A 23,212-nucleotide genomic window follows, 5' to 3' on the forward strand; every position below is an offset into this window, starting at 1 on the left:
CAACTGTTTTGTTCATCTAATCATGCCCTTCTGTGCTTTTTCCATCCCACATTTGCCTATCTAGACTAAGAGGATATTATAAGATTCTTTACTGAAATAAAAATACATTGACTATAGTAGCATCCTGGTCTGCTTGGTGAGCAACTCATTTGACTAGTCATTTATTGCTTTGTAACAATTCATCCCAAAGTTAGTGGTGTAAAAATATCATCTTTTCTTATTTCTCATGTTTTCTATGGGTTAGGAATTTAGGAGTGGCTTAGTTCAGGGTCTGTCATGAAGTTGCAGTCAGATGTTACCTGTGAGTGCTATCATCTTAAGGCTTGAATGGGGCTGGGAAATTCACATCCAATGTAACTCATTACATAATTGGCAAGATGGTATTGGATGTTGTCCACAGGCCTCAGTTCTTCTCCATGTAGGTCTCACCACAGGGCTGCTTCAATGTCTTCAAACCCTGGCAAATGGCTTTCACCAGATCAAGCAATCTGAGACACCTAGGTAGAAGCTTCAATGTCTTTTATGACCTAGCTTTATAAGTCATACATTAGCACTTCATCCATATTCTATTGGCCACACAGGTCAGCCCTCATTAATTGTGGGAGGATGCCACACAAGGTCATGTCATGAATGACAAGATGCCTGGTTCACTGGGGGGTACCTTGAAGGTTGATGTCACATCATTCAAAATAAAATATGAGCTGGTTTGTCATGGTACCTTATTAATGTATCCCTGCTTGCTCCTGGGAAGTACCTCTTAGGAGCCATCTATATAATATTCTGTGAGAATTCCCTTAGAACCAACATCAAGGTTACTGGTCTATAGTCCCTGGAATCTATCTTTTTGTTCTGTTTTGAAAATTGGAATTTTGCCTGTTTTCAAATTTGCAGCACTTCTATTATATTCCGAAGATCACCACAATCACATATGCAGGGTTTTTTTTTAATTTTAAGTCTGTCATTTTTATGAGCTTAGAGATTTGCCCCTCAGCACAACAGCTGAGTACTCTCTATCAATTTTCTCTCTTCTCCAACACTATTGTGTAGTGTATCACAATATTTTTTTGTTGAAGTAATGTTCTCTCAGGACATTCTTGATTCTGTGTGTATTTGTGCGTGTATGTGTTGCTCTCTACAAGACAGAACCATGAACAAGAATCCTACTTCTTGAGATATAAATTTAAAAATAAGGGAACAAAAGAATAAGGAGAGAATGCCATGTGTGTGTGTTTTCCTAAAGTTTATTGTCATAGAGAATGGTGTACACCAAATTGTTAACAACTTGGGGGAGGGGGTTGTGGTGGTAGTATGTGATTGGATGGAGAAGGTAGAGACTGTTACCTTTTTCTGCATTCAACTTTGAGTTGTTTGACATTACAATGAGTTGATATTTTCTAATACAATAATATAAGACATTAAAAATATGCTCTCTATCATTATTACTTCCTCCCCCTGTGGCAGCGCTGTGACCTAGATTTAGGAAAGCATTGCCCATATATTTCCTTTCATCAGTCTATAGCACACTCTCATAACAATACCACTTCCATTTTCTCTTTCCTTTTAATCCTCAATCAAAAGGATATCCATCCTACTTATGTAATGCATTCCTTTCTACGTAAATGTTTAATTTCTTAAACTTCCATGCTATTTCTCTTTTCCTTCTTTTATTTTTCTCTCTTTTCAAAATACACACACTCTAGTTGTGGATTGCTAGTTGCAACTCACTTTTTTAAGTCTCAGTAATATTATGGAGATTAAACACACACACACACATACTTCAGCTTTACTATGTTCTTTATACATTATGCATTCAGGGCCAAATCCCAGTTCTGTTGGATCTGAAGCTTTTATAATTTTGGGAGCCCACTTCAAAACAGAATATAAAATTGCCAATGCAGAATTACTAGTACCACTCCCAGGCCCTTAGAAGTGCAAGTGAGTTATCTTGAAGCATAAGCTTCATTACCATCCTGGTAGATGTGTTCCTATATGTGTTTGTGCTAAGGGAGGGAGGCTGGCTAGCCTGAAGTTCCTGGGTTGGGAATTCCAGGACTAGGATGGTATGGCCTTCAAAGAGGGAAAAGAGTGAGAAAAAAGGAAGCCCCATGGCTATCTTCAGAAATTCATCTGACTTTTGGTTTTAATCTCCCTGTTTTAGGTCTCTTTATAAAACAATTGTCTTTTTTTAGAGTAGCATTCCAGTTTTCAATAGCGACAAGACCCATGTTCAGCCAGGATCAGATTTCCAGGGCCCCATTTTAGAAACAAGCATAGCTCAAATCATGCCGAGCTTAAGAGCATTCCATGACAAGTGACAGAAGCTTTGCAAACTATGGTCAGAAGGCACATTTCATGACCTTTAGCCTGAGAAACATCAGGTGGTTTTTTTTTGCTTTGTCCCCAGAAGATTGACACATAGGAAAAATCCAAAGAATCAGTGGCAAGAGTATTGGGGACTGCGGCAGAAATCCTACAGTTTCAAAGTTGTCTCCAAAAAGAAGAATGAAAACCATAAGAAGGTTCTTTAGCCCAATGGCTCCCAAAGGAGGTTCCTCCCTCAAAGAGGAATCCTGAGACTCTTAAAGATAGGCTGCCCCAGCCACTCACATGTATACTGGGAGATATTGGACCTTGAGTATTTACAATCACAAATGTGCAAAGTATCTTGTCAAGAAGATTGCTATGTAACCTAATTCTGCTATTCCCACTCAGGATCAGTAATGTAGGCGGCAAACTTGTCCTAACAGAAGTTTACAAGACACTCATTTTCATACCCAAGGTGTCAGAATGGAGGAAAAACAATAAATGGCAGACCATTTTGTGTGTTTAAATGCTTAACAGATGTGTAATAAAGCATTTTATGAGATTCATTTTTAGTGTCGATTAAGATATATATTGCCAGTTATAAATGTATAAATGAAAAAAGAAGAAAAAGCAGCCTAGAATCTTTTGAATCTGTATTTTTCATAACACACACATGCTCTTACAGTATAATTTCACCAGATTATGGCAATTAGCAATTTACATGAATAAACAAATATGCAATTCTTTGTATACAAAGATGAAAGCATCGCTGGCTGGCCAGAGGTGAGGTGCTATCAAGGGCCAAAGAGTAGAGAGATGCACACTGGCCCTCTGGAGGATCAAACCCATACCCTTGGCACCATGTCTGCAGTACTCTTACCAACTGAGCTAACTGGCTGTAACCTTGCCATTTAGCGTCTCAGGTCTGCTAAGCACGATTGCTCACAAACACAGCCTCCTTCAAGTCTCCACTGAATAAGGTTTATTTTCAGCCAAAAAACTCTCTAGAAGCAATAGGAATGGATTTTAATATTTTCTAAGCATTGAAAATTGCTGGGTTTTTCCTCTGGAAGTTTCTTAAGCTTGAAATCCATGATTTTTCCCTGTGAGGTGATCCACTTGGTAATCTCTGCGCAGGCAGGTCACAGGCTACTCTTGGGCTAGAGCTGGGTTCCATTACTTCTTATAAAGCCCTTGTTATTTCTGTTAGGAGGGCTTGCAGGCTGAAAGCGGGGAAAGGGGAACTGGATATTCAGGGGCCTAGCTAATGTCATCTGATCTCACTTACCCTGAAGCTTTTTTGAATTTGGCTCCTCTTCACACAGTCTCAAAATATGCACCGGCCCTTCAACAGTCATTGACAAGTGGGTTCTGGAGTCAGACTGCCTGAATTGGAAGCCAGGCTCCTCCAATTACTAGCTGTGAGGCTTTAGGAAAGTTACTTCATCTCTCTGTGCCTCAACTTCCTTGCCTATAAAACAGAGATAATTTAAAAGCTGGAAGAATTTTTGACAAAATTAAATGAGATAATTATATTCAAAACACTTTGTCCAGAACATATAGCAAGTACTCAATAAATTTTAGCTATTAAAAAAATAACAACAATCAAAAGTTACAAAGTGCACAGGGCCTTAAGATAACAGAATGGATTGGAGGAGAAAGGGATGGAATAAATATGGGACATAAAGTGTTGGCAAAGAAATTATTTCTGGGTAAAATACAATCTGACAAGTTCCTAGACTCTGGATTGACTAGGGTTATTTTCACGCAGTTTGAGGTCAGGAAATAAAGAGAGAAAAAAGAACACTTTGGAAGGGAGAAGGGGAAGTGATGGTTGTGGGGTGAGGGGAAAAGAAGTCCTGAAGTTGGAAAACAAGTGCCCTACTTCAGGGTTTGTCTCAGCCTCATGCTTGGGGGCCATCTATTTGCCTTCTGGTCGGCTAGCCGGGCTGACCTTCCCCAAGCTGGCCACAAAAATCCCCATAATGGCAGCTTACAAGGCAAAGTTTCCACGCTCTTCCATGACTCCTTTTTCCTTGAAAATAATAATAACTTTAAAAATGTGTAGGTTCTCTGTCAAGTTCTGATCAAACACCTAGCTTCCCCTCCCCCTACCAGGGGGGTTCCACCCGGCGATGCGGCTAATCCCCATGGAGTCAAGAAGCTGCTAGCCTCCCACGGAGCCTTGCAACTAGAGAGCCCAACGATCTAGCCTGGATTCTTTTGCCTGGTCTGGACTTGTCCCCTTAGACAGGCTAAAACACTCTCTGCCATCGGGGGCCACGGGGCATTTCCCCACACCCTACCGTCAGCAAACTGCATTGCTAAAAAAAAAAAAAAGTCTCAACACTTGTTCCCTTTAGCAAAGATTCTCTTCAGATTTCCTTTAAATGTTGTATTTCTTGACTCTCTTGATTTCTAAAAACTAGATATGTATTAAAAAGTGTAACTTTCTATTAATTAGCTCACCTGCCCAGCTGTAGTTATGAAATGTTATTTTCAGATTAATATTTAACAAGATCTAGAAGAGTTTTTCTGATCATTCAGGAATGCTTAAACTGTGTTTTAAAAAGGCAAGATTTTGTGCGGTGGAGTTGTCAAGATTTGAATTCTTGGAAAATAAAATTTGCTTGGTTTACATCATATTTGAATTAACACGAAAATTCGATCCAGAACATCCGAGCTTCTTTTTGGGGGGAGGCGGTAGTTGGTTTTCCCGCACCCGTTCACAGAGAATTTTCTTTATTTAGCGAGACCGGGTTCCTCAGACTGTGGCGATTACAGAACTCACTGAGGCTCGGAGGTTAAGGAATGTAAAGGGGTCAAACTCGGAAGTTGAAACAGACACGAAATAAAAAAAAATCCACCAATATATAAAGAAAATAATAACAAAGTTAGAAGCCTGGGTCAGAAATGGTGAGCTCCAGGTCTGTGGGAAGAATTATTCCTGTAAATCTTCCTAGTGGAGGTGGAAATTTTTTACTTAAAAAAGAAAGAAACCGGAAACAAACCCCCCACATCGCGTTCTGACTCCGGAGTGCGGGTGCGCGAATGCAGTCGATGAGCTCAAGGGAAAGTAAGCAGCCTTGGGACGTTTTCTAAAGTGTTCTTTGCAGTGCAAGAGCTTAGAATGCGGTTAATTGTACACACCGACTCCCTTTCCCATAAACTCTTCGAGAGGTGCCTTACCTCTCAAGGTTAAATCGCCTCTGTCAGATTCTTTTAAACCGTGTATCGGACCTCCTGCGCTTTGTGGGGAAACGGAGGCGAACAGCCTGGGCACCCGGAAATGTTCTGCAACAAAGGAGCGAATGAATGAAACCCGGCCCAAGAGCTGGAGACTGGGAAGGACGCAGGAACTTTCTCTGAGCTTTGCGGCGCACTGCAAACTTAGGACCCGGGGTAACCAGGGCTTCTGAGACTCAGTCTCTCTTAACTCCCAGCACCTGTGAACAGGTGCGGTTCCGACTGGGCAGCCCGGGCCTAGTACCAACCAGCCCGGGGCTAGAAGAGATGTAGACCCCCTCGAGGGGACTTCGCAGCGGCCCTGTCCACGCTGCGCTGCCCTAGGCTAGTGGCTTCGAAGACCAAGCTGTGGTAGCCCTGCGGCGCACTTGGTGTTTTCTCCCTGCCCCGCCCGCACAGGGGCTCGCCTAGGTCTGATCCCTAACCCAGTGGTAAGTCATTTCCTTATCTATCTTGATGGGTCTTTGCAATAAATGGAGCAATAAAATTAGAGGAGCAGAAAGAGAAAATAGACAACTAGAAAAGTCAGAAGTGTTTCGTGGAGAGGTGAGGGCGCGGGCTGTTTGGACTGCGGCAGAGCTGTGGGGCCCAGACTGGGAGCGGCGCGGAGCGGGACCGGTTTTCCGGGGCTGGCAGCTGCCTCGAAAAAGTTTCCTGTGGAACACTCGCCAGCGGGGGCGGGGGCGGCGGGCTCAGCGGTGGACGTGGGAGGGGGCGGGCGCCGGGGGCCGGCTCGCAAACCGTTATAGTCCTTCAGCACCTCTCTCGGCCAGTGGCCCCCTCGCCCGCCTCCCCGCCGCGGGGCTGCCCACCTGGCGACGTGACGCTGCACCAATCCCCTTCGAGCTGCTCCCGGGCCCCCTCCTTGCACCGCCCCCCTCCCCACCCTGAAAGAGGCGCACCCTGCCGGGACAGACGCTGCGCTCTCGCCCTCGGAGCACCCTTCTCACTCCTTGGTCTCCGGGACGGACGCTCAGACTCTTCTCTCGCCTTAGCCAGACTCGTTTTCCCGCCTCTCAAACTCCGGCTTCCCTCCACTCCTCGCTCTTTTCCCTCCACTTTCCCCTCCTCTTTCTCCCACGCCGCAAACCCTGGTCCCCGTTGCTTTCCCCGGCCCTTCCCCTTCCCTTCTCCTCCTTCGACTTCTGTCCGCTTTCACCTCAGACTCCCCGAGCGTGCCTAACTCAGTCGCCCGCTCCGGTTCCGCTCGAAGCCATGGCGGGACCTGGGGGTTGGAGGGACAAGGAGGTCACGGATCTGGGCCACTTGCCGGTGAGTAGAGGACGCCCGTCACCCCCGAAGTGCTCTCTTCTGCGAGTTCTGAGCATCGATGGAGGGGACAGACGTCCGAAAGCCTGGCTAGGCCAGGACTTCGATGAGACCGCGACTGCAGGAGGGGACCCCGGGAGTGGGCTTGCGGGAAAGGCGCCCCCTGGGCACCCGGGTTGCTCCAAACTCACGGAAAGGCAAAGGGCCGGGGGAAGAGGGATGGTGGGAAGAGGTGGCAGTAGGTTGGTGCGGGCTACAAACAGCGGGATCTTTTCTAAATGTGGCCCGTTTGGTCTGGCGGCGCTCGGGTACTTGTCCTAGCGGGGCCCAAGGAGAGGCCAAAGAGCGCAACGACGCGTGGCTTCCTGAAAGCACGCCTCTCTGTCACCCCGCCGCCCCGTCGTTTGCTTCTTCTTTTGCCAGAAGAGATGCCCACTCTCAGCGTGACCTTTCCTTCTAGGTGACAGCCAGAAAATTAAAGCGTTGAAGTCTCACTTTCTAATAGCACTTTCTAAAACCTTTTTACTCTGCCAGGGCACTGGTCCCGATTTAGTATTGCCGGAGCTAAAGAACTCGACGCCGCTTGGGGAAGAAGTGAATTCTGCACACCCCAATTTTTTTTAAAAAAATGTATTGCGCTCACTTGCTAACCAGATTTAGCTTTTTCTCATGGTTTTCGTTTGCGGATTCTCCTTTTCCCAAATGCCCAGCTTTCCTCCAGAGTTGTAATTGATTGGTGAGTTATTATCGCCGTCGTTATTAGTAGACTTATTATTTTAGTAGCACCGTTTATTTCATTGGCATCTGGTTTCTGGCAGATATTGGATCCCACCCAAATCCGTTTTTCAAGTTCCCTTTTTAGATTGGCATTTCACTCGCACCCTCTCTTGAATGCAAAGGGCCCCTGGACTCTCTAAAGGGAATAAGCATGCACCGTGCTGGAATGATCACCAGGCAACTGTAGTACAGGGCAGTGGCCTGCTTGCTTTGGGAAAAGCTAAATATTAACCTTGAGGTTATGGAACTATTCAAAGTAGCAGTGCCTTAATTTTATACATATTTACATTTAAATATTGTCTTCCTGATGATGGCAGACACCTGTCCCCCTCAAAAATGGGGCATTCCCCAAGCCTCACCTATATAATTTTACACTAAAACAATGTGGAGGAGGAGGTGATGCACATGGGTAACATTTTAGCAAATTGTTCTCAGCCTTTTTTTTAAAGGAGCCTCAATGTAAACGTGTTGAATTACAGATAATCAGCACTGTGGTTATTGATGCAGCTTCATAAAATAAAGTCACAGAATTTTTAAAAGTTAAATATTTTTCCACTCAGTGTATACATGAGATTTCTGGAATATGGAGGCCTCAATTGGTGGTTTCCTTTCTGAACAGCACTTTCATATTCTGACTAGATTTGCTCCCAAGTGTAAAACCAATGAATGAAATGTTACCCTCCTCCAACATTCTCTGTGTACGGTGGGGGAAAGAGAAAAAAAAAAAAAAACTAGGGCAAATATGGAAACCACACGTAGGCAAACTGAAATAAACTCTTTTTTAAATTGACTGAAGGGAGGAATGGGAAAGACCTCCTAGAAATGATAGAACAAGGAATTCCAAAAGCAAGGAGAAAAGGTTTGATTGCTGCACTGCAAAAAAAAAAAAAAAATGGGGGGAAATGGCCCAGACTAACTGACCCGGTCATGGCCCTGGACATGAGAACTTGGTGAGAGCCAAGAAGATAAGGGGAAAGGCTACAATCTTTACATTGCAGTTCACTGAAATAGTTTTCTGGGGGTTGGTGGGGGTGTGGAGGGGAGAAAGATGAGGTTAGTTTTTAATATAGGGATAGGAAGAAGACAAAATTTCAGGGCAATGATGTTTGGCCTCATTTTACAGACTTCATGAAAGTCTCGTAAAGTCCTCAACGTCTAACAATTTCTAAATTTCTATTACATAGGAGATATTTTACATCATGGAGAGCTTCACCATGTGAGCAAATTATGCATAAGTTTCCCCTCTTCCTGAACATCCATCAGGGTCTAAACCCTAAGAAATCAAGTGGAAGAAGAGCACCCCCCCTTTAGAATTTTTTTTTTTTTACATCAAATTTTTAGAGATTCAAAACATTCACTGTTGTTTTGGTCACTGAGGTATAGATTAGTGATTTTGGATTTCTTTGCATTTGACTTATTTCCTAAGTTGCTGAAGAAATAAGAGTAAATGAAAAGGTCAAGAGATATCTAAGTTATCTGTTTGGAAGTTTGCATTTTGATGCAAAGTAGAGATGATAAAGCAAGCAAAGAAACCTGCATATGGTGAGATCCCTTGTGATAATTATCCTCAATAGGATACATATGAGGTCAGAAAGTTGGCATCTGTCAACACCAAGTATACCAACTTGGCAACAGCCAGATAATGAGGGGGGATTCAGACTTTGGAGTTTCACATTGAGCACAAAAAGAATCTTGAAGAGTATAGAATGATTAAATACGAGTATAGTTTAAGATTGATATATTATGTCCGTTCTAGGGCTGGCCAGCTAAATGACCACAAGACAAGGACCTTTGAGAGAGGCCAAGCTGGATGTGCAAATTGTGATTTAAAGAAAGTAGTAGAAGGTTATTTGGCATTTTTGTTATTAGATAGATATCTTTTAAGACCTAAAATATTAAGCAATAGTGAAAGCTGGGGAAGCAGGGAGAGGGGAGAGAGAATTGTACTTTCTTTTTTGCATAACTCCCTAAAGTTAAAGACATAAAATAAAAGAGTAAACATAATAACCAGAGACTGACAGGTGGGTAAGCTACATTTTCTTTGTTAATTAATGGGTTACTGTCATTTTTCCATTTTTCCTGACTTACTATTTAATAAACATTTCCTATAGGTGACAAAACAGAAAAGAAAGTACAGAGATTCATGGTTTGTGCTTCCCTTTTGAAAAAGAGAACAGCAAAACCATATATATATATATACATATATATATATGTGTATATATATATATATAAAATCTGTGTGTGTTGCACATTGTCTGCCAGCAGCAATACCTGGGGAGATATATATATATATATGTAAGTTTTTTTCCCTACTATGCATATGTCACTCAATCCTTTGGACTGGAAACTATTTCTTCATCTCCAAATCTGGCATGTCTTTCACTATGATAGTCCCCTTTGCCTTCTGTGCCCAGTATGGTAATGACATTCCTCACAACTCTGGCCTTGGTATTTGACACTGCCGTGTGTAGTCCTAATCTATATTGGGGTCAGGATTAGACAGGCCTGGAGGACAGTAGTGGCAGAGGTGATCTGAAATAGTACATGATCCAAAAAACTATATTTGAATTACATTACGTTTATATTTAAATATAACTGCCAGCTCTCCCAGTCTTCCACCACCCAGACCAAGCCTGCTTTCCACACTCAGTCATGAGAAACTTTCACTTTCTCAAGTCCCTTAGCCCCCTATTTTGAATCAGTTTTACCTTCTAGTCCACAAGGATTGAAATATTCAGCATATCCTCCATTAGGTATTCTAGAGCATCACCTCAAAATGACATTGTACTTCAATCAGTTTTCTCAGTCTTTTTCCCCTCAACATCTAGAGCAGTGGGTTTTATGTTAATGCACCAGAACAGTGCCCAAGAATGATCTTGGATCTTGAGACCCATCCACAGAAATTCTGGTTTCATAATTCCATGGTTGGGACAAGGAATCTGTATTTTAAACAAGATTCTCCAGATGAGTCTCATGTAAGGAGAGTCTATGCAGTCCACAGTTTGAGAAACACTAGTCTAAAGGAAGAGATTGTCCTTTTTAAATTTTCTACTTGAATTGTGAAGCCCATTCCTCCAAATATCTCTGAAACTTACTCTTACACTTATTTTGTTTTATCTGCCATTTTCAGGTTCTCTCTCCATAAACTATTTTCATAAAATCACATTTTCTAATATTTAAAACAAAAGAACAGTAGCCTCTGCTATTTCTTCTAGGTACTGTGCAACCTCTTTTCTTCCTTTAGCTGTCTAACTACTGGAATGTGTTCTATGATTCTCTTTTACTGCCCTAAATCTGAAATGTATTGCTACCTATGATGACCATTTATCATTTCCACTTTGTTCTTTATTGCTGCTGTATTTGGTCCTGTAGATCAGCCTTTGCTTTTGCATCTCTTCCATGGCCAGCAAACACTGCCTTCTAGTGGTTCTTTTTCTTCCTGTTACCCCCAACCCCCTGCCTTTAATAAAATTACCCATCAAGGTTCCCATTTTCCCCCCTCTTCTTGAATTCCGAAGACAGAAACAACTCCCCAAATTCAGGATTTCAGGGGGCAGACTAGGACTTTTACATTGCAAGAGTTAATTTAGATACATAGAAAAATATAACGAAGTATAGAGTATTTGCCCAACATTTTATGGTTCAAAAATGTTTTAAAACTTAGACTTTTAGTAATATCTTTTGAAAAAAACTTTCACAAATTAAGGTTTCTTGTTAACTGACCATTCTTTTAACCAAATGGAACACCGGAACATACTGAACCACCAAATATTCTCTAAATTGATATAGCAGTCATAAATATACAAATCTTTCCTCTTCTGGTTTTCTTATCTCCGAGTAGCAGGGCAGAGGAGAGGACCAAGTAATCATAGAGACCCCCTTGGTGAGGACTTTAATTTCACAGTGACCGAAAAAAGTTGACTTCTCAATACTTCCTTCTTTGGGAGCCCAGAATAAGCTTTCTCTGACTATAATTCAGTGGAAAATCTGATACACGAAATTGAGTAATATTACCCTAGTAATTAGCATAGTTCCCTTCCTCTTTTTGCCGAGTTTGACAATCATTTAGTCTTGAAAGAGATTAGTGTGGAGATGGGAACAAAAAAATATTGCATAAAACTAATGAAAAAAATAGTCTTAGATGAATACCAAAATGAGCTGCCTTTAAGAACAGAAAAAAAGTTTTTAAAACCTTTTATTATTAAATGTGAGCATGAGGAGAATTAAGATGTTTTGGTCATTTGTGAGCAGGAAAAATTTTCCAAACAACATGAATATAGATAAAATAAGGCCTCCAAGAATTCCACCGGCATTTTATTGTCCCGTTCGTTTCCTTGGTGTCTTTTTTAAGTATGTAAATACCTGGGTTCAAATATGAGTAAGGTACTTACATTATTGAGGGCTAGAAAAAGGATTACAGAAATTAAAGACCGTGCTCAAAGATTTGGAAATAAACTTGTTCAGATAATGCAGTAATTCTCTGATATATGGTATCGGGTTTGTTTGTTTGTTTGTTTGTTTGTTTTTAGCTAAAATGCAGCCTCAACTATAACAAAGAATGGTTTACTGATAGGAATCAGCTAACATATTTGATTCTTTTGACAGATGACCAGAGACTGTTTCTCCAGAATTAATAATGTCTCATATAAATTCCTCAAAGATCTCCTTTAAAGAAATATGCTAAATTGATAAACGCTTCAATCCAAACCTTAGGAACTTCTTTGTTGGCTTTTTCCCATAAATTTTTCAATGAATTATAACAGCAATGATATGCTTGTTATCAAAGTTCACTATAACAATCTATTTTTAGTTTTCTTGAATCCTCAAAATTATCATTTAAAAAAATTTTTGTATTTTCATTGGGAGTATGTTCCCTGAACTATTTTCCTACAGTAATACTGTGCATATTGTGACATTGATTTTAATGCTAATTTTAAGAAAGTAGGCAGCTAACAATTGTCATATCAATGCATTGGAAACATCTGGATTTTAGAATGTCAGAATCTGATTTTTTCTAAAGAATTTTAGAGCTAGGAAATCACTTAACACAGCACCTTTATTTTATATATGTGAAAACTGAGTCCCAGAGAGAGTAAATAACTTACACAAAGTCATATAGTTAATTAATGGCAGAACTGGAGCTATAACTTCAGTCTCCTGACTCTGTCCAGTTGAATACTTGTTGACTGAAGTAATCCCAGAGCTGTGTCATTTTCCTATGACACTTTTGCTAGATTACACAAATATCACACCAGTTTAAAGGAATCTATAATTTCAGTTATATACATTGCATTTGCTCAATAGTTTTTCTGTTTAGCTCATATTTGTCACAGTGATAAAAATATTTTTAAACAAGGTTATACAAAGTTTGTATATATAAAATGTGCTTTCTATAAGGCATGTGAATTTCCAAGAATTTGCCAATGCTCCTATTACTTTGTGTATAAATTGGCATCTACTCATACTTCATATCTGTTTTGCTAAAATAGCAAAATAAGCTGCTAGAGTAAGAGTTTAAATAGTGATAAAATTCAAGAAACCATGTTTTGTGGTGAACAAGAAATGAATATCCATATTTTAAGGTAAGGAAACAATGTTTAAGGATAAACATGGAAGCCTTAAGAATCTGCTGATAAACATGTTATATTGTCTAGTTTTTTTTAAAAAATGATGCTCTTTTAATGCCATGATCTTATTTTGTTATTCATATTTAGAGGCAATATTCTTTCTTAAGAATTACTATTATATAAACAATCTAGACTTTGTAGCCAGTACCTACTCATCATTACATATCTACTCAATATTACCATTGCTATATGGTAAACTTTCTGCCTGTCTGGTTAGCACTCAAAAGATGGATATCAAAAGAGTATTTCAATTGCAAGTAAATTAATTTATTTCTACTTTTAATAGCCTTTCTAATTAACTTACGAATATGCCTCAACTAGACATAATTGTATGCATTTTACAGTTTTATGATAATTATACAACTACTTAATGTTCACACCATTGCTTCTTTTTTATAAATGACTACACTCAGTCCAGGGAGATTGTGACAATGCTGTTCTTTTGGTAAATAACACTTAGGTTCTTCCCATGGAAATTCTAAGGGAACAAGGCAGAATAGAAATACCACTCTAGATAATTTAATGCTTGGCTGTTTTTCCAAGAAAATTGAAAAGTTTTATCCTACATTTTTGCAGGATCCCACTGGAATATTCTCACTGGATAAAACCATTGGCCTTGGTACTTATGGCAGAATCTATTTGGTAAGTGGAGTTACATTAGGTATTCATTCTGCATTTTCTAATAACGACAGTGATTGCTAAGTTGAAACCCTACACTGCAAATCAAATAATGCCAAAATACATTTCACTTTGAGAGAACAATCAAATTAAGATAGCTCAGTGACAATTGTGAGAATTATTACAAAAAAATGGATTGGAAAGCTATAGTGAACCAACCAACAAAACATAAGATCTAAACATTATTAGCAGAAAATTAATAAATCACTAAAGGAAAAGAGAGCTAATTCAAATAATATGTACCCAAATAAAAATATCACTTGTTTGATATTAGATGTCCATACCATTCTAATTACTGACATTCAACTTTTAAGCTGAATGTTACAAAAAGTTTCCATAGCATTCTATATCATACTATGTATATGAATGTGCACATGTATATGATAGCTTCCAAAATAATCTAACAAGAAAATCTCTGCATTTGTTTAATGATATTTATTAAGCACAAAATATATGCCAGGCACTGTGATAGTCTTAAGTGGTGAACAAAACAGATAGTCCCTACTCTTCCAGGGTTTATGGTCTAGAAATATGTAAGTGATTAAATGTGTGTATTTGTGTGTGGGTGCGTGGGGGCTTGGAGGAGGCAAATATATAAGTAAGCACATGAATAACTATATAATTGCAATTGTAATATATTTCTGTAAGAAAATTCCTAGTGATGTAAAAGTAAAGGACAGGGGGGCTTAATTTAGATTGAAAGGTCAGTCTCCCTGGGGGAATCACTGTTAAAATGACATCAGGAGGACAAATATGAGATAACCAAGCAAAGGTATGGTTGTAGAGGATGATGTTGATTCATTCTAGGTAGAGCAGGGGCAGTAGTAAGGGCTGGATTGGAGATGGGGGGGTGCTTTAGTGGCCCTATCACCTTGATAAGGTGCCCTTCCCCCGCTCTCTAATATGGTGAATAGACATATTCTCAATCTTGTATAATGTTATGTACAAATGCAGGGTTCCTCTTCCCCAGGAATGTCCCTCAAAAACCAGATCACTGTCCCTAGGCTGATCCTTACTGTCGACTGACCACAGGTCCTCTACATATGGGTGTGTAGAAGTGTCTTGAAATGGGTCCAGTGGAAGGGGCTTCTTTCTAGTTCAGACAAAGGTGCCCTCTGCCTGCCAAACCTTGTAACCTTAAGGCTGCATCTGCCCAGAAGTAGCTTCTTTTTAAAATTCATCTACGCAGGTAGGGTGGGGAGATCTTTAAAAGTTGTGCAAATGTGCCTAAAGCACAGACATTGAGTAGTAGAAATAGCATTGTGGAAGGATCCTAAAAGCAGAAAGAACCTTGGTGAGTATAAGGAACAGAGAGAGTGTCAATATTCATGACAAAAGTTTTTTCAAGCCGTTTTGACCTGACCTATTAACAGAAACAATAAGCTATAGATGGAAATGTGATACAGACACAAATATATTGTTTCTGTTACTTCAATTGCATTCCAGACTAAATGATTAGTTAACATTTGTGTGATCTAAGCAAATTTTGCCACTTTGTGCATAGATACCTACATCTTATACATAGAAGTTTCTCTTCTTTATGGCACATTTATAATCTCCATGGCTCCACGTACATTTTAATTCCTGAGGGGTGTGTATTTAAGTGTGTGTGTGCATGTGTGTGTGTGTGTGTGTGTGTGTGTGTGTATACTTGGCTTGATTTGAAGGTATAGAGCTCTCTCCACCATCAGATATTAGGAATAAAAACCTCAGTTATGTAAGGCAAAAAGCAAAGGTAAGGCTAGATAACACAAAAAGATGGTTTCTCATCAGCAGTCATCAGAATTGTGATGCCATAAGAAGAAGAAAAGTCAAGAGGGTAAAAAGGTGAGTTGTGCATGATAATTCTCTTTTTTAAAAAACTAGGGCTTAGGGGACTTCCCTGGCAGTCCAGTGGTTAGGACTTCGCCTTCCAATGCAGGGGGTGTGGATTCGATCCCTGTTTGGGGAGCTAAGATCCCACATGCCTCGTGGCCAAAAACAACCAAAACAGAAAACAGAAGCAATATTGTAACAAATTCAATAAAGACTTTTAAAATGGTCCACATCAAAAAAATCTTTAAAAAAATAAATAAACTAGGGCTTATTTAGGTATAGTTTACACTTGGTAAATTCATCCTTTTAAGTGTAGAATTTTATGAGTTTGGACAAACATGTCCAGTCATGTAACTACCACCACAATCAAGATGTTTCAATATACATCTTAAATTACACAGTATACCTTCAAGTAATATTCTACCACTTCACTGTGTGGTGTCCTAGTTTGTGTACTATGCTTATGGTTGTTATACATTTTGCTCTTACGTATGATAGGAACCTACACTACTACTACTTTTTTCCCTCTACTCAATACTACTACTTTTTCTTTAGTCAGTTATCTTTTAGAGCAATTTAAAAAGAAGAAAAATTTATATTTATACTCATTTGAGCTATTTCTGGAATCTTCATTTCGTTGGGTAAATCCAAGTTTCTATCTGGGTATGATACTCTTTAAGCCTGAAGAACTTCCTCTAACATTTCTTATAGTGCAGGGCTTCTGGTAATGAAGTCTCTGCTTTTGCGTGAGAAGTCCTTATTTCTCCTTCATTTTTAAAAGATATTTACACTGGACATAGAATTTGGGGTTGACAGTTACTGTATTTTCTTTCAGCACTTTAAAGATAACACTCTATTGTCTTCTGGCTTGCATAGTTTCTGAAGTCTGCTGTCATCTTCGTTCCTCCTTCTATCTTCTGGCTGCCTTTAAGATTTTTCTCCTTATCTTTGTTTTTCAGCAGTTTAAATATGAAATGTCTAGGGGTTTTGTTTTTATTGTGTGTGTGTGTGTGTGTGTGTGTGTGTGTGTGTGTGTGTGTGTGTGTGTTTGGTGGGGTATTTACCATCCTTGGGTTTCTCTGAGCTTCTGGGATATGAGCTTTAGTTCTTCCTTGTGCTTCTCTGCTTCAAAGATTCTCGCTCAATGCTCTCCTGCCTCCCCTAGTGGTATACTGCTATCGCTTCTTTAAGTGCTTGTTAGCCTGATGGTGTGGGGCAGGGAGGAGTTCTCTGTTTTCTTGATTCAACCCCGGTCTTAGGCAGATACTGTGCTTCTAGGTCATGAGAGTGAGACTTTCTTACTTACCCTGCCCCTCTATTAGTGGTAAGACATCCTAAATGTTTTGGACCCAGGACTAATTCCTGTGCTACCCCCAGAAATAGAGGAGTGAATTATTTTTTTTTTACATTTCCCCCAGCTATATCAGGTCTTCCTCTGCAACCTGCGGGGAATAGGGTTTGATGCCCTTCCCCTAAGGCTTAGGGCTTTTATTCCATGGGGGGTGGGTAGAGAAATTGCATATGGTTTCACGCTTTTCCTACTGCAAGGGCTTCTTCTCTCCATCAGGTCAGTACCATAAATCTGTGGAGAAAAGCTTATGACTGTGTATATATTCCTCTTGTATCTGTGGCTCATGAGAGTACTGTACTCTTATGCTAGCCCATACTTGGCCTTTAGCAGTTCATTAAAACTTCAGCAGAATTCTTTTTTTTAATTTTTATTTTTTATTGAAACATAGTTGATCAACAATGTTGTGTTAGTCTCAGGTGTACAGCAAAGTGATTCAGTTATACATATACACGTAGCTATTCTTTTTAAAATTATTTTCCCATTTAGGTTACTTCAGAATATTGAACAGTGTTCCCTGTGCTATACAGTAGGTCCTTGTTGGTTATCTATTTTAAATATAGCAGTGTGTACATGTCAATCCCAAACTCCCAATCTGTCCCTCCCCTCCACACTTCCCCCACTGGTAACCATAAGTTCGTTCTCTATGTCTGTGAGTCTGTTTCTGTTTTGTGAATAAGTTCATTTGTATCATTTTCATAGATAAGTTCATTTGTATCATTTTTTTTAGATTCTGCATATAAGTGATATCATGTGATATTTGTCTTTCTCTGTCTGACTTACTTCACTTAGTATGGTAATCTCCAGGTCCAACCATGTTCAGCAGAATTCTTTATACCAGCTTCTATGTGATCCTGTCTTCCCTCTGTAGCCACAGGTGAGCCAGTGCTCATGTCCCATCTCTCCCTGCAAGTGCTTGTCTTTTTTCAGACTTCAGGCTAGCTGGTTGCCTTGAGACTTCTCTCTGGGCTCAAGAAAATTAATGATTTCATAGGTTATTCACGTTTTGATTGTTGTTAGGGTGGAGGTGGCACTCCTTCCAGCTTTCCACATGTTCATCAGGAGCCAGAAGTCCATGTCAAACTGAATCTTCATGAAGCATCTACTATATGCTAGGTCCTGTACACATTTATAATTCCTAAGACTTTTATATGTACCTATTCACATCCAGAGATAGAGGACACTTTCTACCATCAGATCTTCAAACTAGAAACCTCTGTGTTACAGAAGGTGAATGATTACAGATGCTTTATTTACATTAGACAGATTTTCCTTTGTCACTCATTGATGTGACCTCTTTTTTCTACCTCAAATTTATTTCCTTCTGTAAAAATTTTGGGATGGTGGCACTTTATATAAATACCTCCTTCATGGAAAACAACCTTGAGTATGTAGTAAATGCTTTTAAAATGTTCATACTCTTTACACCAATAATTCTGCTTCTGGAAATCTATGATAAACACAAAAATATAGAAAAAGCATAAAGATATTCATTTTAGCAGAAAGGTGGCATTTTGTGGTGAAAAGTGGACCTGCTTTGGAATGAGACAGACCTAATTCAGTGCTTACCTGGCCATTAATTAGCTATGACCTTGAGCAAGTCACTTAACCTCTGAGTATAAATTTCCTTATTATACCTACCTTGCAAGATTTTATAAAATTTAGAAACAATGCCTATAAAGCACTTGGCACATGATAGCTATCTTTAAAAGATAGCTACTGATATCATTATTACTGTTCCTATTACTTGTAGGAAGACAAATTCAGCAAAATACTAAATAGTAAAAAATAAGATGAAGTGAATTATCTTAAGTCAGTTAATATATTATTTCTCTGAAAAGCAATGTTTATGAAGATATCTAGCAGCATAGAACTATATTTATGATGTTTAGTAAAGTATTGCATATTATTTGTATACTCTATTACAGTTCTGTTAAAACTTGCACATGAAAAATGGTGAATTAAATGGTTAAAATAGTGAGATACTGGATGTACTTTTCTACTCTATATTTTTAATTGTATATTTCTAATGACTGTAATGTTATATGTTCTTTACCTAAATAATATATATGTATGTGTGTATGTATATTATATATATATATGTATATATATATATATATATATATATATACATATATAATGCTGTATAGATACCCTGTACAACAAAATGGAAGCATGATACCATTCAAAATTAATGTCGGAGTGACTCATAGAGTCCTTTGCTTTTTCAGCTCTGCCAACCACATCCCCTGCTGGTGTTTGTTTTGGTTAAAGTCTCTCCAATGTCTTCCAGCTTGTTTCCAAGGCCTCGTTCTCTGGCAGGTTTCCAGCTATCTACTGAGGTCTGTGCACGTTGAAATGAAGGCTGAGTTGCACATTCCACATTGAAACCCTTTTCCTTTACTTCTTTTTCTTCTAATTAAATGCCTGTCTTTCTACCCTCTCCCACCTCCTGCCAGTACAAACCTCACTTAAAATTGTGGGTTTTCTTTTTCTCTCTCTTTTTAGGAGAAAGTACTGCTCTTTCTTTTTTTTCCTCTAGTAGAGTTATAAAACGTAGTTTCCTCTTCACCTTTAGATGCTAGTCTCATAGCTTAAGAATTGTCATTTGAATTAGAATTTGCCCATGTGAGACCAAATAAACAAAAAGAAAATAGTTTGAAACTTGTTTTTTAATGTTACTATTAAAAAAATAAACAATTTCCCGAAGAGCGATATACACGGAGAGACCACAGTTATTTTATGAAATATTAAGAAAGAGACCAAGGCCCTTTAGGTTGGCTCAGTGGGTGGCAACCTGACTCTCCCATTAACTGACACAATACTTATAAATTGATTTTCTGGGCCTGTTTCCTCAAGTATAAAATAAATGTGTTTCGCTAGATAATCTCCAGCGTTCTTCTGGCTCTTCAACTATACACCTAGCACAGTGCCTGGAACTCAGTAAAATGTAAACTATTCTAATTCTTACTGTCACCAGCATAATAATAACTAGCTTATAGTTCTTTCACCACCTTGCAAAATAGAAGTTGATTATTGGCTATTAGGTGAAGTAGTTCCTCATTTCACCAAATAAAATGATTCTCATCATGTTTTTCCATTCTTTCCTCCACTTTACTACCTGATAGCAAGACCTAATATTTATCTCAGTAACTACTATGATGCCCAATGCAAAGGTAAAACTGTGTTACTGTTATCTAACAGCATTTTCTTATGCGGAATACTATTGGGGTAAGACAATGAACTGAATCGCCAGAGTGAACCAGTTTGCCTTGCCCTTCATGACGTCTTGACTGTACTTCTAAATTTAATCACCTATTCCCACGTTGCCATTTGCAGGTGGTGAAGGCAGAAAAAGAAGTGGGAAAAGGTTCAAGGCAACTGTTTCAAGCAAAGGAAAAATTCACCTGAAATAGGGTAAAACTTTACAGTTGGGTCTAGAGCTTAATTTTCACACGTCCCTGATGCCTAGTTGGAACTCAGTTAGTGCTGGTGGAAGGAAGGGACTGGGCCAAATATATTATTGTTCTAAAACTTAAAAACATACCCTGGAAAAAAAACAAACAAAAAACAAACAACAAAAAACATACCCTGGGCATAAGTAACCATCTGTCCTTGAGATATATTAGAGGTGTCATCTGCCCCTTGGCACTCAGCAGATTAAGTCAGATATAGAAGGTGTGTCATTACAATGATGAGCAAATTCCTGAATCTCTTGCTCTCTGGAAGTGTACTGTTGAATATGGTAATTTCTTTTTAAAACACTGTCCAATGCGTCCCTGTTAAATTTGATTTTTTTTTTTTAAATCACTGCTTGACACACTGCTTTTACTTGGAAATCTCACCAGACAGGTGAGATTTAGGTTTACTAGTTACGTTTTCTGGATTTGCTGTTAGGACAGGGAACAGGAACAGAAAGGCAGGAAAGAAACGTCCTCAAAGTTGATGACATACAATTTATGATATTTTAAATTAAGTTTCAGAAACATGGTGCTGACATTTGGATTGCCTAGCCACTAGGCCTATTGGATAGGGGTTTGAATATTTTTCCTTTTAGGCTGAAATTATACTGTTTATTTGCCTACCAAATGTCTAGCACTGTGAATGCTTTCTTTTTAGGTAGGAAAGTTTCCTCACATCCTTGCCATTTTGCAAATATAGCTCAATTAAGTCAGCCAACAAATATTGCTTAAGCACCCATAAAGTGCATAACACTGTGCATTTCATTATACATTGCAAGCCTCAGAAGCAGGAACTGAAGCTGTAGCTGAGTTGAGGCCACAGGCTTACGAGGCTGTTGTGCCTTCCTGGTGCAGTACCATAAGGCCAGATCCCTCTCTTGGTTCCTCCTTCTTCCTATGACATCACCCCCTTGTGATTATATGCCTCAAAAGTAGAGGTTGGTCTTTCTTAAGTAACCCTCTGGCTTCTCTAACATAGGAAACATCAATTTATTCATTAAATAAAAACATTGCTTTGAATGTTTAATTTTCCATAATACAATTAAAAAATATTTATTGAATGTTCACTGTGTCCCAAGCAATATGTTAAGTACTAGGTGCTAGTTAGAATTACCAGAAACCATTTCTTTGGGGGGGATGGTCATTTTTATTGATTTAGTTTTAGTAGACATAAAGAAGGAGGTTATTTTCCCTATGACTGTAGCTCTATATTGAGGAGGGAATGATGAGTAACAGAAAGGAAAGGGAGTGCTAGAGTGAGATTGGGCAAAAGGAGGGAAAAAATAGGGATGTCCTGTTTTTTTTTTTTTTTTGGATGTGGAAAGTCTAATGACCCTTCTAACTCACCCTCCAGGAACAAGTTTTTCCTCAACAAGAGAACTGAGTTTGAATATTTGCAATGGGGGTGAAAGAACCAACACGCACTAAATAAATTGAGACTCAGGGGACCAAATTAGTGGAAAGTGCTGAGGCTTAGCAGCCTTGGAGAAAATGGAATATTTCTATCTTAGCCATGACATCTCTCCAACTGTGGAATATAACCCAGTCTCTGAGTTGTAGGCTTGTCTTTTTCTTTTTGTGTTATACCAAAATTTACTTCTGCCTCCTGATAAAACTTGAGGGAGGAAGAAGCAATAGCATGATAGAAATGAAAGGTGAAAGTAAAAGTCATATGTAGAATTTGTGCTCTCTAGAGGCCACAATTAAAAATTTTCACAACTACTCATCTATTTAATAAGTTCACAGATATATATGGGGAGAAATTGAAATTCTATATTTGGTGTGTTGGGGTAATACAAAAATCATGGTCTCATGTCTTCATATACTTAATCCAGTTGATTTTACAAATGGGTTTTATGAGCAGAAAAGACAAATTTAAATGAATGGAGACAAATACATATTTCTAAACAAAAGCCAAGACTAATAAACTATAGCATGGTGGCTTTGTTCAATCAGAGAAAAGCATCCCAATTATAGATTTTTAATAAAATATAAATCTCTGTGTGTAAGAGGAAATAATACAGTTACTTAAAAATTGATGTACAATTAGGAGATTGGGATTGACATATATACACTATTGATACTATGCATAAAATTGATAATTAATGAGAACCTAGTGTATAGCACAGGGAACTCTACTCAATGCTCTGTGGTGACCTAAATGGGAAGGAAATCCAGAAAAGAGGGGATATATGTATATGTATAGCTGGTTCACTGTGCTGTACAGTAGAAACTAACACAATATTGTAAAGCAACTATACTCCAATAAAATTTTTTAAATAAATTTTTTAAAATTGATATACAAAATTGCAAAATTGATGCTTCGATTTTACACTTAAAGATGTTTTAAATATGTCAGTCCTAGGAAAATTTATGTGAAAAAGCCCATTTTAAAGAGTAGTGGGAGTACTGCTAAAAATACTAATGTGCTCTTTGTCTAATATATTGAAAATCAAGTTTTGTTTTATTTTGCATATATATGCATATATATTTATATATACTATATATGTACATTTATGTATAGGAATATACATACAAATGTATATATGTTTGTATATACATATATACACAAAATGCAAGTATATGTATATACATACTATATATTTATACTACATAGAATATTATATACGTGTGTGTGTGTGTGTGTGTGTGTATGTGTGTGTATATATATACATATGTATATATAT

The 23,212-nt window shown here is 38.7% G+C and overlaps 1 protein-coding gene across 2 annotated transcripts in view; it reads left to right on the plus strand.

Annotated features, from left to right (window-relative positions):
* Positions 1-6,517: 6,517 nt before the first annotated feature.
* Positions 6,518-23,212, plus strand: part of NRK (Nik related kinase) — a 143,441-nt gene continuing 126,746 nt past the window's right edge. For both annotated transcript variants that reach the window (XM_057537526.1, XM_057537527.1), the window contains exons 1-2: positions 6,518-6,822; positions 13,800-13,865. In XM_057537526.1, the coding sequence (XP_057393509.1) occupies positions 6,766-6,822; positions 13,800-13,865 (123 nt within the window). In that variant the 5' untranslated portion in view covers positions 6,518-6,765. The remainder of the gene's footprint in view (positions 6,823-13,799; positions 13,866-23,212) is intronic.

Source organism: Balaenoptera acutorostrata, chromosome X (assembly GCF_949987535.1).
Source record: "Balaenoptera acutorostrata chromosome X, mBalAcu1.1, whole genome shotgun sequence".
In the NCBI taxonomy this organism is placed as follows: domain Eukaryota; kingdom Metazoa; phylum Chordata; class Mammalia; order Artiodactyla; family Balaenopteridae; genus Balaenoptera; species Balaenoptera acutorostrata.